The sequence below is a fragment of the Microcebus murinus genome, chromosome 11, assembly GCF_040939455.1.
Source record: "Microcebus murinus isolate Inina chromosome 11, M.murinus_Inina_mat1.0, whole genome shotgun sequence".
Classification (NCBI taxonomy): domain Eukaryota; kingdom Metazoa; phylum Chordata; class Mammalia; order Primates; family Cheirogaleidae; genus Microcebus; species Microcebus murinus.
The window spans coordinates 58,871,606-58,885,195 of record NC_134114.1 but is presented as its reverse complement, the minus strand read 5'-3'; the positions used below and the strand labels follow the sequence as shown (position 1 = coordinate 58,885,195).

General features: G+C 35.1%; 1 protein-coding gene across 5 annotated transcripts in view; it reads left to right on the top strand.

The window, feature by feature from the left end:
- Positions 1–10,241, top strand: part of SSBP2 (single stranded DNA binding protein 2) — a 277,732-nt gene extending 267,491 nt beyond the window's left edge. For all 5 annotated transcript variants that reach the window (XM_012784369.3, XM_012784370.3, XM_012784367.3 and 2 more), the window contains 2 exons: positions 2,973–3,071; positions 9,640–10,241. In XM_012784369.3, the coding sequence (XP_012639823.1) occupies positions 2,973–3,071; positions 9,640–9,669 (129 nt within the window). In that variant the 3' untranslated portion in view covers positions 9,670–10,241. The remainder of the gene's footprint in view (positions 1–2,972; positions 3,072–9,639) is intronic.
- The last annotated feature ends 3,349 nt before the right edge of the window (positions 10,242–13,590 follow it).

The window sequence follows — 13,590 nt, the reverse complement described above, 5'->3', positions numbered from 1 at the left end:
GGACTCTTATATTCTTTTGTACTCTTTATTCCCTGATTATTTCCTCATGCAATTTGAGTTTCTTTTTGACCACCTAAATCCTTTTTGTACATTATATTCTTGCCTTGATGATAAAACCTGCTGGAGACCCTGAACACAAATGTGGCTGCAGTTAAACGAAGGATACATGCAGTTCATTGACACCTACCTTCATAGCCTGTTCTGGGCTGGGTTGTAGTACCACTGTCTTTGCTTATACCAATATTTAGCTTGTACAGCCTGTATCACTGTCATGTCACTCAGTGATTATGGACAGCACAATTTCCGTGAGACTCTCCATTAAAAAGCTTTTGTTGTTTTCACATTTTTCAAAGATTACTCAAGGTAAAAATATATATACATTAATATATTGTCCTATCACTTCGAGCTTTTCAAGCATGGTCCAGTAAGCTGGATAGGAATAAGTTTCAGAGATCTGATATTATCTCAGTTTTATATGTTGAATGTGTCCTCTTAATCTTCCTCTCAAAGTCCTTAAATGCTCCCACCACCACCAAAAAAAAAAAAAAAAAAAAAAGCATATAATGCTGAGCCACCATGCTATGAAGAGATTGCATGGAAAACAGAAACAATAACACTGAAAGTATTTTAATATTAACAATGCATTGTTTCTTTCAAATTCTAAATATTTTAAAAACCACACTTCGAGTCAGGAATCAGATTTGAAGTTAGCTACACTTCCAGAATTATAAATCAAGAAATGATATATGGCAAAAGTGCAGCAGAGATTTAAAGAACCCCAACTGAGTCAGAGATATACTGTTTCTCTCAAGGCACCCATGTACTACAGGGGCTGTGAATGTTACACAAGCATGAAGAGGGCTTATTTCATTCTTTTATTTAACTATATAAAATATGCAGCTTCCAAGTATATCCTTAAATTTTCTTATGTATATGTTAGATTATGTTTTATTCTGATATTACCAGTTTCTCCATTATGTATAAAATGATAGAAGTCTGCATTTACCAAAAGGACTTACAGATTTGGGGTAAATCTTATGATTTTTTTTTTTTTTTTGAGACAGACTCTCACTCTGTTTGCCCATGCTAGAGTGCTGTGGTGTCAGCCTAGCTCACAGCAACCTCCAACTCCTGGGCTCAAGTGATCCTCCTGCCTCAGCCTCCAGAGTAGCTGGAACTTTGCCAGCATTTGCCACCATGCCTGGCTAGTTTTTTCTATATATTTTTAGTTGGCCAATTAATTTCTTTCTATTTTTTAGTAGAGACAGGGGGTTTCGAACTTGCTCAGGCTGGTTTCGAACTCCTGACCTTGAGGGATCCTCCTGCCTCAGCCTCCCAAAGTGCTAGATTTACAGGTGTGAGCCACCACACCCGGCCAATTTTTTATAGATATATATATAAATTCAGTTTCCCTTTTGAGCTAAGTCACCACTGTCATTTCTGTTTTCAAAGAACAGTTTGTTATTTAATTAATGATTTTAATAAGCAATGAATTATAAAATAGTGCACTTAAATTTTACTTAAATTTTTAATAAGTAAGGTTAAATTTTACTTAAATTTTTTTCCAGGAAATCAAGATATTCATGTTCATTTCAAAGTACAGTTGCTTTTCTGTATACTTAGGAAACTAACATTTTAAGAGAAAAATTTATCAAAAAAAAAGTAGAATCCTCTTTATGCTATTAAAGTATGGTTCCTGAGTCCTTGGGGGTTATTGGCATATGGAACTCCTATGGACTTCAGAGGTTCCTTTTCCTTAGATCCTCCCTGTGGGGTGCACAGCAAGACAAGATACAAGTGGATTTCCACCAGCTCATCTACCTGTCTCTGCTTTACAGCTTAGCCATATTCTTAAAAAGCACATATTCTTTTGGGAATAACTCATTCATGAAATTTTAATGCTTGTGAAATAACTTGTAGTTAAGTCAAAATCCTCTGAGCAATTTTCTTTAAAAAAATCGAAAACTTATTCCAAAACAATATAAATAGCATTGACTTAGGGAAACAATCTAAAATCTTTCTTCCATTTGAAATAACAAATAAAAATGTGTAACCCGGAAGTTTTTGTTGTTTTTTTTTTTTTAACAAGTCAATAAATTGGACCTTAAAAGGGTACACGCAGTCACAGTCATAATACTGTATAAACTTGCTTTATATGCCAATATCATTCTATATTTCCTGTCATTGTGGAATATTAGATATCCTGACATGACTAAAATTGCACAGTAATAATGAGACTAGCAAATTTAAATAGAATATGAAGCAATGTGCTGCTAACTTAGTATCTGATTAGACTGCTAACAGCAGCCATTTTATCTTAAAAGTAAATCTGCTCTCTTAAACTCAGATATTCTAAAGCAGTTTATTTTTGAGCCCCCTTTTCCTCTAGAGTACATAATAAATTCTCAAGTCCTGAGGTATCTCTCTTGTTCTTAACTAAAGTTGTTAACTATCTTCCTTTATTCCTTATGGTTCATATAAAAAAATAGTTGAAATAGTGTTATCTGTAAACTGCATGTAAAACTAAAGGGAAATGTTCATTAAAACTGTGACCTTTTAAAGTTTGATTAGTGAAATCACTAAGGGAGTTATTGTTCCATCATGCCTTATCAGTGGGTAATATTACTTCATCACCCCCCTGCTGGGAATGTTTTTTAAATCCTCCAGAGTTCTAAGAACTCTATAACCTGAGGGTAAGAAATTGAATAAATATTGATTCTGAGACTAAGAAAATAGTTATGGTAAGTTATTTTGTGTGTTTTTGTTTGTTTTTAAATTTTCATTTGGGAATCCATTTGTTCTTGTCAAAGTGCAAACAATGAACTAGAATACATGGTAGAAGTCTAAGATTAAAATTATAAGTATGCTTTGTCCTTAGAGATGCTGCTATAGATTCAGTTTTTAAAACAGTACAATGCAAGAGGGAAATTAAGATCTTCAACAATGCCTTGTTTTCTAAATCTTATTTACAGAATTCTCCCAATAATATGAGCCTGAGTAATCAACCGGGCACTCCGAGGGATGATGGCGAAATGGGGGGAAATTTCTTAAATCCTTTTCAGAGTGAAAGTGTAAGTATTCCCTGGACTATATTATTATATACAGATTTTATTTCTGAAGTTATTCTATTAGATGAGTCCCTGAAGCCATTAATACTGCTGTTATCTTACAGTTCAACTGGTTGATCTTTTAAAAGTTAAAAGAACCTTTAAGTAGAATTTCTTTGAAAAAAGTTTTAAAAGACAACCTTTTTCTTTTTTACTCCTATATACTTAGTTACAAAAGCCATAATACTAATTTTCTCATAGACAACATCCACTGTGAAGGAGCAAACTGGAAACAAGTTGCCTATTTGATACTTTTTATAAGTTTTCATGTTACTAATATGTCTAAATTCCAAAACCCAAACAAATTTCATCTTCATAGGATTCATGCCATCATTAAAATGTATTATGGGGGAATCTGTCAAACTACAGACAGAATCAGAAGACAAACTACCCTCATTTTGCCTCACTCAGCTTTTACCAGAGTTGATACCACCAGAATTCGAAGCAGTAGCTAATAGCATATCTACTTTTGCCCAGAGTGGGCAGTTCTCAGAATGGAACCCAAGATTGAGTGTTCTGTGGATTCTTTTACTTCTTAGTATCCACCTAGGACCTCTGCATGGGACAAGACTTCCCCAGTTTTTACATTTTATTTCTGTTAAAACTAGAAACAAAAATATACTGCTTTTTAGTGTATTTGCAAGATATATATGACTAGAGAGGACAAAGAAGATATATATTAAAATTCATATAAAAAATGAAAAGCTCAGCCAGTCAATGATGAGAAAAACACTAGGAGCTACTTCGTTTAAATCATAATGCTTAGCATGAGGGTAATTATTTTTTAGATCCTGGTTCTTTCACTGGTTTGCTTCAGGACTATAGACAAATTAGTTAATTTCCCTATGTTCACTTTTATCTAATTAGGGACATATATTTCTTTTTCTGCTAATTTTTACAGCAATAAAATGGTATAATTCACAGAGATATGATAATTCAGTTTAACATTTATTGAGCCTGCTAAATGTAAAGCACTAGGTTAAAGACAATATATTCTAAAATAAATATAACACATACCTACCCTCAAAGAATACAGTCCAGTAGGAAAAATAGATGCTTACATAACTAAAATGTCAGATTAATGAGTGCTATAATAGATATAAGCCATGTATTTTAAAAGTAAGAGGAAATGATTACTTTTGAGTTGGAAAAATTGCTTTTGAAAACAGTTCCATATGACTTAACTGTGTATGGACAAGGATAGGAGGAATTCTCCCCTCTCCTTCCTTCCCAGATTTGTCATTGGTGACTGCCGCCTTGTTTAACAGTTGGAAAGCAGGTATATTTCAGAACTGTTATCAGAAAGGTCTTCATGGGGATAAAGAATGAGATAAAACAGGACTTGAAGAACTTTGCACAGAATAAGCACCAGCCAGACCCTTTAATCCCAACCAGACTATTGCACATGCAAAACAGCAGATCGTTTTTTTGAGTAAGTGCATTTAGAAAAGAGAGCGGCTTCCACCCCTGACTCCTGGCCCAGCCTCACTGCCCTTCAACCCAAGAAGGAGGTTCAATGCCAGACTTCTGGCAGAATTAGCAGAAAACAGAAGCTCCCTCCCCTCTCCTCCCTCCTTCCTTCCTGTCCCCACCAGAAAAGTCACAAAAGGTAAGATAATTGGTTGGTGGACTAAGAAACTGCACCACTGCCCTAGAGGGCTGTACAGCCTTCCCACTGGCTACTCCGTTCTTTCCTCTGTCTAGTGAGGAGAACTGACTTGTGACTTGTCACCGTTATCTGTGGCTTTCTATATTGTATTACCACACATTTTTGTTTAGACTTTTATAAGATTAGGAAATGAGAGGAGCGAGGGAGAAAGACATACAAGATTCAGCGCTGACGATGTAAGACTTTAAAGAAGTAAATAAGCTAGATGTCTCCAATTAATTAGCTTTACTATAATCAAAGAAAAGCAGAACTATTTATGAATTAAAAAGAAAACATTTTCCAATAAATGAACATGCAAACTCTAATGTTTTTTTAATATGCATAACTCTGAAAAGCGCTGAGCAGTCTGCCATTTGAGGATTTCTCAGTCTTTATCTTGAAGTTAAACCACAGAAGGAGGTCTAGTAAGGGAGTAAACATCAATTGAGTACTTATTATGTACCGGATACTATCCTAGTCACCTCACACATGCTACTTAATTAATATAGGAACAAAAATGCCCAACCCAAAGTCATAATCTTTACAGTGCCAACATACTTAACAAAACAAAATATGAATCAGAACATGTTTCACTACTCAGCCCTTTTTTTTTTTTGGATTACAAACAAGGCCCTTTATTTCAAGTAACAAAAATGCCCCCTAGTGTTCAAACTGTAAAATGTTTGTTTTTGGAAAGTACAGAATACAAAAAATAGTTTTTCATGCCCTCTTCAAGTGAAGAAAGTGCTTGATCTTATTTCCTGAATTAATTTAGAAAAATATTTTCCCATGGCATTAAACTTTAATCAGTTGAGCGGACATGATAGTAAAGTTATGGTATCAATTTGGAATTATAAATAAGGCAGTAGATCATCTCCTATTTTCCTCACTCTCCTTTGTCATTTTCTGCTATGCTAAAGAAATCACATCAGCTCCAAATTTTTTATGTAGTCACACACACTAAATTTATATCACTGTAACTCAGTGTAGAGGAACTATTCTTTATTTTTTTTCACTAAGAATGTAAAATATTATATAGATACTTAGACATAGAAATATAGTGAGATCTAAAGTGTTCTTGACATGTATAAACAGGAATTTATACACACTGTTCAAAAATACCTTTGTTAATGGATATCTCTCATGGATTTTTTGATACCTGAACTCCGTATAATAAGTTAAAAAAAAAAACCACAAGTTCATACCAAGGCATACTATCTCAAAATATATTTTGTATTAAAAGGTATAAAATAAGTAGGTGTATGTTTAAAATAATATCTTTAGGTGTTGCATTTTTTGCTAAACCAAGCAGTAATGCTGATGACAGCTTTGTAAGAGCCATTTTGTCATCTAATTGAGGAAAACTAGACTCAGAATAGTTTTGAAACAGGGCAACCTGATATCACAGCATTTTGGCACAATATGTCATTACATATTGATGCAGCAGTACAATAGAAACATTGAAGTGTGGTCTCAGTACAGTACACCATGAATATTTTATGTCTCTAAATATGATACTCCATTTAACACCTACTCTTCCTTCTGGAAAATTGTAAGCCACTTCTCCACTACTTTGAAGGATAGTATTCAATAGCAAAAATTTCTTTTTGCTTGCTCATTCTGTGAGTTTTCCTAAAAATTTTGCGATTTCCCCTAACTTTATTTATTCGAAGTAGTTTGAATAAATGCAGCTGAAGATGATCAGTTTACAGCCTTAGGAGTGAGAATAGCACATTGCTTATATAGACACACAGGCATAAATACAAACTATTTTACTGTACCAAAGACAGCATGTCATTTTACAGTTAATTTGTACAACTCAAAAATTACACTGTACTAGATGCTTGCTCATTTTTCTGAGTGGTCTTGTTTGGAGCTGATGGTGTCCATCCTTTCTGACAAAATCTGGTTCTTATTTTCTCTATTGTTGGACCTATTTTTTCACTCAGTTTCCTCCACGAGAAAACTTAGCTCTCTTAACTTCCCAAGAAATCAGTAACAAATTATCATTTTTTTGGAAGCTTCGCTTGAAACATTTGAAATATCACAGGTTTTAAAAATGTTGACAATTGTTAGTGTTAACAGATATTAATAGCAACCAATAAAAATGTTTGACAGAGCCTGTGCATATGCATATGGCTATTTACATATATACATACTTTTAATGGTGTATATTAAAATGAAGGCTATTATATACTTTTAATGCCATTTCCTAATGTTACACAATATATGAATGAACTAGAGTAATACTTACAAATAAAAAGGATTCAAGAATTTTTAAAATCCTGATTATTCAGGATATACATTAAAAGAGATGGCATCTAGAATTAACTATGACTTAACCAGAAACTTTTTTAAAAAGCATATCCTTTGAGGTACTTTCTGAAATTCTCTAATATCTTTTACTGTTTTATATTATTGCCATAGGATACTCAATAAAATCTTTGTTTCAAAATAATGATTGTCTAGCCATGCTATTTAAATTAATTAAAATTAAATACAGCTACATTTTCAGTTACTAAGTTACTTCAGTTACTTCAGTTACTAACTACATTTCAAGAGCTCAGTAGCTGCATGTGGCTGCTGGTGGCTCCTGTGCTGGACAGCACAGAACATCTCCATCATCATAGAAAGTTCTATTGGATAGCACTGATTGGATCACCGATTCTTCTTGTCGATAACAGTAGCTATAGGAAGCATAGATTAAATTTTTCTGTGCCCGTTTGCCATATTCTCTAATTTTTTCTATTTCTAGTAAAACCTTGGTATATGTTTCTTTTCTTGTTATTTTTGCCCTTAAAAATCAACTACCAAAGTATAATTCTGTTTAATCAAAGGTTGTGGATAGTTCATTGAAGCTTACTGTCATTATTTATAATGTAAGACTTTGCATGGCATCTAATGATGAAATAGGAGTATGTTCCCATTCCAGCACAGGGTCAAGGGTAGGCTCTGTTTCATCAGCCCTTGGCTATAACTGTTTGGGGGTTTTGTTTTGGTTTGCTGTGCTTGTTTGCTGCCACCATTAAGGGTAAAGGATAAGAGGAGGAATCCCCTTTCCCTTCTCTGGCAGTCTCCCCTCTTAACTCCCTGTACTCACTATCATCCAACATACAGAGTCAATTCAAGTATGTAACTTCACTTTCCTGTACCGAAACAAAACTGTAGGCTAAGTGATCAACAAGTGGATTTTCCTTGATTTGACCCATGTTAAAGGATTAACAATCCTCTCACTCTATGGTCCAGTGACCCTTTTTCCAGGCCTAATCACCCACCTTGACTCAGGAACAGTGCATGTTTTTGGTTGGAGCCCTAATGACTTCTGGTCCAGTTGTCTGCCAGCTCAGCCATTGTCACTCTGTGCCCTTCCCGGGGGGATCCTGCTTTCTCACTATAATCCATCCTTACCTTGGGACTCACCTGTACCTCTTCTGGTTTCTGCTGTCCATCTCAGCGTGTCTGGAATTTACTTCATTCTGTCCTCTTTCTGCTACCTTTCTTAAAAAGTTAATGCTCCCCCAGCCCAGGATCATCACCATTCCTGGTTAAGCCCCTGCAGCCTGGGGCCAGTTCCACCTCTTTCCATGAGGCACAGTTATTATTAGCATGTTGAAAGGAATTGCCATTTGCCCTGGTCCTCACAGATTTCCAATAAAACATTTAATATTCAAGGGTCCACATTTACATTTTAATTTAGAAACCGTCTTCCTCTAGAGCCCATTACCAGTTGGGAGTGGATGCCTGTCCTCACAGCTCAGACGATCTAGAACTGTGGTGTCCAAAACGGTGGCCACTAACTACATGTGTATATTTAAATTCAAATAAATTTCAGTTAAGTAACATTAAAAATTCAGTCCCTAAATTACACTAACTGCATTTCATGTGCTCGCTAGCCACACGTGGCTAGTGGCCTGCGTTGGCCAGCACAGACTGTAGAACAGGCCCATCGCTGAAGAAAGTTTTCCTGGACGGTGCTACTCTGGAACTTTTCTGTTAGAGTCCCTTCCCCGAGAATATAAGGGTAGATTGACATAATTATCAAAGCAGCTGCTCTTTATTCCTCTCTAAATCATTTTTGAAACGACCTGTTCCAAATTTCCGAAAGCCTCACCTTTTATCAGTTGTCAGCCTCATCAAACTGACAAGTAAGCAGGTAACAACCATGTGGACCCACCTGCAACCCAGAAGTGACTGTGGGTTGAGATTGGAGTCACAGATTAGGGGCAAAGACTTATATGCTCAAGTATAAATCAGACTCTTAAGATTTGAAATGCTTCAATGAGATCTTCTTGGGGGCAGCTAGGAGTTTCTGTTTTGTTTCCCTACAGTATTAACATTTACTGAGCACTTTCTGTGTATTCAATAAATACATGGTTTTAAGGATTTTATATGTAATCAGTCCTCCCCAAACCTTTAAGATGGATACTATTATTAAACCCGTTTTCCAGGTAGGGCAGCTGAAGTCAAGAGAGGTAAGGCAACTTACTCAGTTTACAGAGTTAGTAGATAGGAAAGACTAGTCCTCATACTTTTTCGTTATGATTCAACCTTGAATTGAATTCACCCAAATTTGCTCCAAGTGCCTACAAAACATAAGTCTGGCTGAAAGGAGATGGCTGAGAGACTGGGTAATTGTCAGCCTCTTAGGTCCAAGGAGAGAGTAGGACTCATTGCTTTTTAGGGGAAATGTTAAAAATTTCAGGACTAAGTTAAGTCTCTATAAATTTACTCATTCTCTTATTTTACATTATATTAGATTAAAAGCTTGGGCATAAAAGAGAGTATAAGAAATTAAAATTCATTGTTTCTATTGTTGCACCTAGAAGAACCTTAGTGGTCTGTGAGAGAATTGTTGTTAAAATATGGATTCTTCTTTCCTTCTAGTACTCCCCTAGCATGACAATGAGCGTGTGATCCATTACCAAGTCTCCTCATGAAAACCACAGTGAGTCAGCCCTTCACAGAACTACTATGGAAGAAAATTATTCATCACAGTGTACAGTTAAACAAAGGAATCTCAGTCACACCAAACCAACCTTTTTATTTCCTGCTCTCTCCCCTATTTTGTGAAGAAAGCGGGTCCAACCGTGATTCAAACAACTGTACGGAGCGGCATATTAGAATTGCCCTAAACCGAACTGCAAATAATCATGTGTGTATGTATATGTGTGGGAAAGAGAATGTACTGGATGTGTGTATGTCATATGGACATATACACAAACATACATTGACCCACAGGACATTGTAAAATATTATCACATGACATCTTCAGTAGAAATAAGTAGGGACTTTTATTCCATCCTTTTTTTCACGTTTACATTTTAATTATTAAAAGTTGCTCCTGCCCCCTCCCTGAACTATTTTGTGCTGTGTATATCACTGCTTTATATAAGTTATTTTTTAAGGTGAACTCAGATGTTATGGTTTTGTAAATGTCTGCAATCATGGATAGGAATAAAATCGCTTATTTGAGAGCTTTCATTAAATTGAGTCTGATGCCAGTTATCCTGTGAATCACAAAGTGTACTGTCTCAAAAACAGAAGAGAGTGTGTCTTCATCTTTATGTCGAATCAAAACAACTCCTCAGTCACCTTCAGTGAACGGTATTTTTGTACTTTTTATTTGAGAAAAACACTTCCAGTCAACAAAAGCTTAACTGGGGCCACACACAGCATATTTCTGCAATAACTGCTTTAAATGGAGTTCTTGATTTGTTTGTCTTGGATGATACAGAAATCATTAATTAGCTCAAATTACTTAGACCATAGCAATAAAGTGACAGGGGTTGTCATCATTTTATCAACATGTTTTCTCTTTGATATGATAAAGCCCAGAAGTGATAACAAAAACCGTTTGCTTAAATTTGCCTCGAATATTTGCAGGAATACTTGAGGTAAATTTTTAACAACATACTAATATGAAATGGTATCTGATTTCTAGTCAGACTTCTTGTGAACATATTAACATAGACAACGCAAGCAAATACATTGAGATGATTAAGATTTTCAGCACAAAGGAGAAAAGAGCTACTACCATACCTGGGGGCCTCTGGAGTGCTGCTTTCCACCCAAGTCTCTTGCTTGCTAGTGGCAGAATTGCCTGGTGTCAGTCTCTTCTGTGCATACCTTCTCACTGGCAGTAGTGCCCCTGCTCTGTTCCTGGGCTTTTATTCAGAGAATATCATCTGTAGTAACTTTGCTTCACCTGGCCATTGACTTCAGCAGGCTAAATCTGCATTGTGTAACTGAGTGTTCAGAAAAGAGTGAGTAAATGTTTTGGCTTTTTTAAAATCTACTTCCCTAATGAAAGCACCTTGCCCTATGGCACTTTCCAGATATTTTGGGTTTCTGTATTTAATTATACATACAAATACCAAAATCATAATATAAAAGTATGAAGACTTTAATTTTAGATTCTAAAAGATAACTAACTTGGTGATCATTTGTGTTAAAATAGTGATAAAAATAACCATTGATAAACACCAACTATATATCCAAACTCCAGAGACTTTAAAAAGCATTGTTTAATCTCACATAAAAGGATTCTTCTCTTTCCTTTAAGGTTATGGTCACTAGAGTGAAAATTTTGCAATTTACAGTCATGCGCCTTATAACAACATTTTGATCAACCACAGACCGCATGAACAATGGTGGTCCCATAAGATTATAATTCTGTACTTTTACTGTACCTTTTCTATGTTTAGATATATTTAGATACACAAATACATTGTGTTACAGTTGCTTACAGTAATCAGTACAGTCGCCTGCTGTACAGGTTTGTAACGTAGGAGTAGTAGGCTATAACATATAGCCTAGGTGTGTAGTATGCTATACCATCAAGGTTTGTATAAGTACACTATATGATGTTGGCACAAGAACAAAATCACCTAACAATGCATTTCTCAGAACGTGTCCCCATAGTTAAGTGACTCATGACTGTAGTTGCTAGTTCCTGGCCCCAGATGACTGATTTCTCTAAATTCATAGTGATTTATTCCTTCTGAAAGTAAATGTTTTGCCTATACATAACAGGGATGTTGGGCAGAAATATTGATGGGGGAAAAAAGAAGCTGAATTAAATTTATGTTGCAGATTTAAACTATAATAATATGAGTCACAGTTAATCACACACAGTGTCCAGGAGCCTAGTACCACACTCTGGGAAGCAGCCTCATGCTCTCTAGCTGCAGAGACCTTTCATGAAAAATTTAAACTAACAGGTCTTTACCTCAAGCCAAGGGTAACCTGAAGATGACACTTTGTACAGAGATCTGAATTTACCAAGAGTACTTTTAACTTTCACTTTTTATGACAATTGTACAAAAATTGACAGTCCTTTTATTATTCAGTTTAACGTTATAATGCTAGAATTTTCAAACATTTTTTGACTCTTTTCTCCATTGTTACTGATCTTGAATTTCTTTTATTTGCCTTCTGAGAAGGTATTGTTTCTTATCACAAAGAATCATGAACCTGATTTTACTTGCCCTTATTTTGGGAGGTAATACTAGAATATGAATGGCATCATGGGCTCCATGATTTCTAATGTATTTGATCCAAAAAGGTAAAGTTTTGTTCCTTTTTAATGTGTAGCAATCAATTAATCATAAGTACTTAATTCTTTTTCTTTCTTGGAACCCAGGTTAAAAATAGCTATTTCAGATTTTAAAATTTCCTGAAATAGGTAAAAAATTATTTTTGAGGAGAAAATTGTATTCAAGAAAACCAGAATGTAAGGATACTTAATTTTTATATCCAAATCTCTCATGCACTAAATGGAAGATAGTATATCTGTATATTAATTTGGGTTTGGGTTTTGAATCATTTAAACTTTATCCTCTTTTCTTGTAATAAGACTATTTAATCTTTTTCTCTCATGTTTTCCATCTCCATCAATGCATTTTGTGTTGGTCATGATATATACTACCTGTTCCTTACACATTTCACCTCACAGTAATGATATCAGCAATTCTTACCTACATTGAACATAAGAAATACACATGTAAAATGTGCAAATAGGTAGTAGATAAAAACATTAATTCTTGTTACTCTGCTTTGCATTCTGCCTAACTCACTACATTTGAAAATACATATCAAATTCTTTGTAAGGTATATATGATTCTTAACCAGCTGTCTCTCTTATAGCAAAGTTGCCCCTGGGAACAAAGGCTATGGGGTGCCATTGATCTAATACACCACATATTTGATGGGTGAATCTTAGCACTCCTTTAAAAATGTTCTAGTTTGGACTCAATTGCTAATGAGTAGGAATTTCACAGCTAGGAATAATCAGAAGTTAAGATTTCTCTATTGCCAAAAGGTTAACAAATCCTGCTCCCCAGCCATGAAAAGTGCCCCAAACACCCATTTCCCTCCAGGAATAAAATTTAAAAAGCATCAATTTATATTTTTTATGATTCTGTAAGATAGCGGAACTCCATTGCATTTCAGAGTCATTCAGTTAACATTTCTTTGCTGTTTAAAAGACAGCAAATGAAAATAAATAAGTTCACTTGGGGCATTAAGAATTCCCACTTTGTCTACACTTTCCTTCATTACATAATTCTGGGAATGTGCAGCAAAGCATTCGGAACTGCTTCCACAGTCCATAATACTGCAAAGTGCTGATTATTTCTCCCATGGCTTTCTCCGCGCCTCCCACTTCCTGCGTCTCCAGTAAAAATAAGATGCACACTGAACAATTTTACCTTCTCAGCCTTTACAATTTTCATCTTCATTCAGTATAGAGTAGTAATAGTAGTTTTCCTGGGAGAAATGAGTGTAATTTTTATTTCTTGATTATCACTGTTACTTAGAAGCAGTGCCACAAATCAT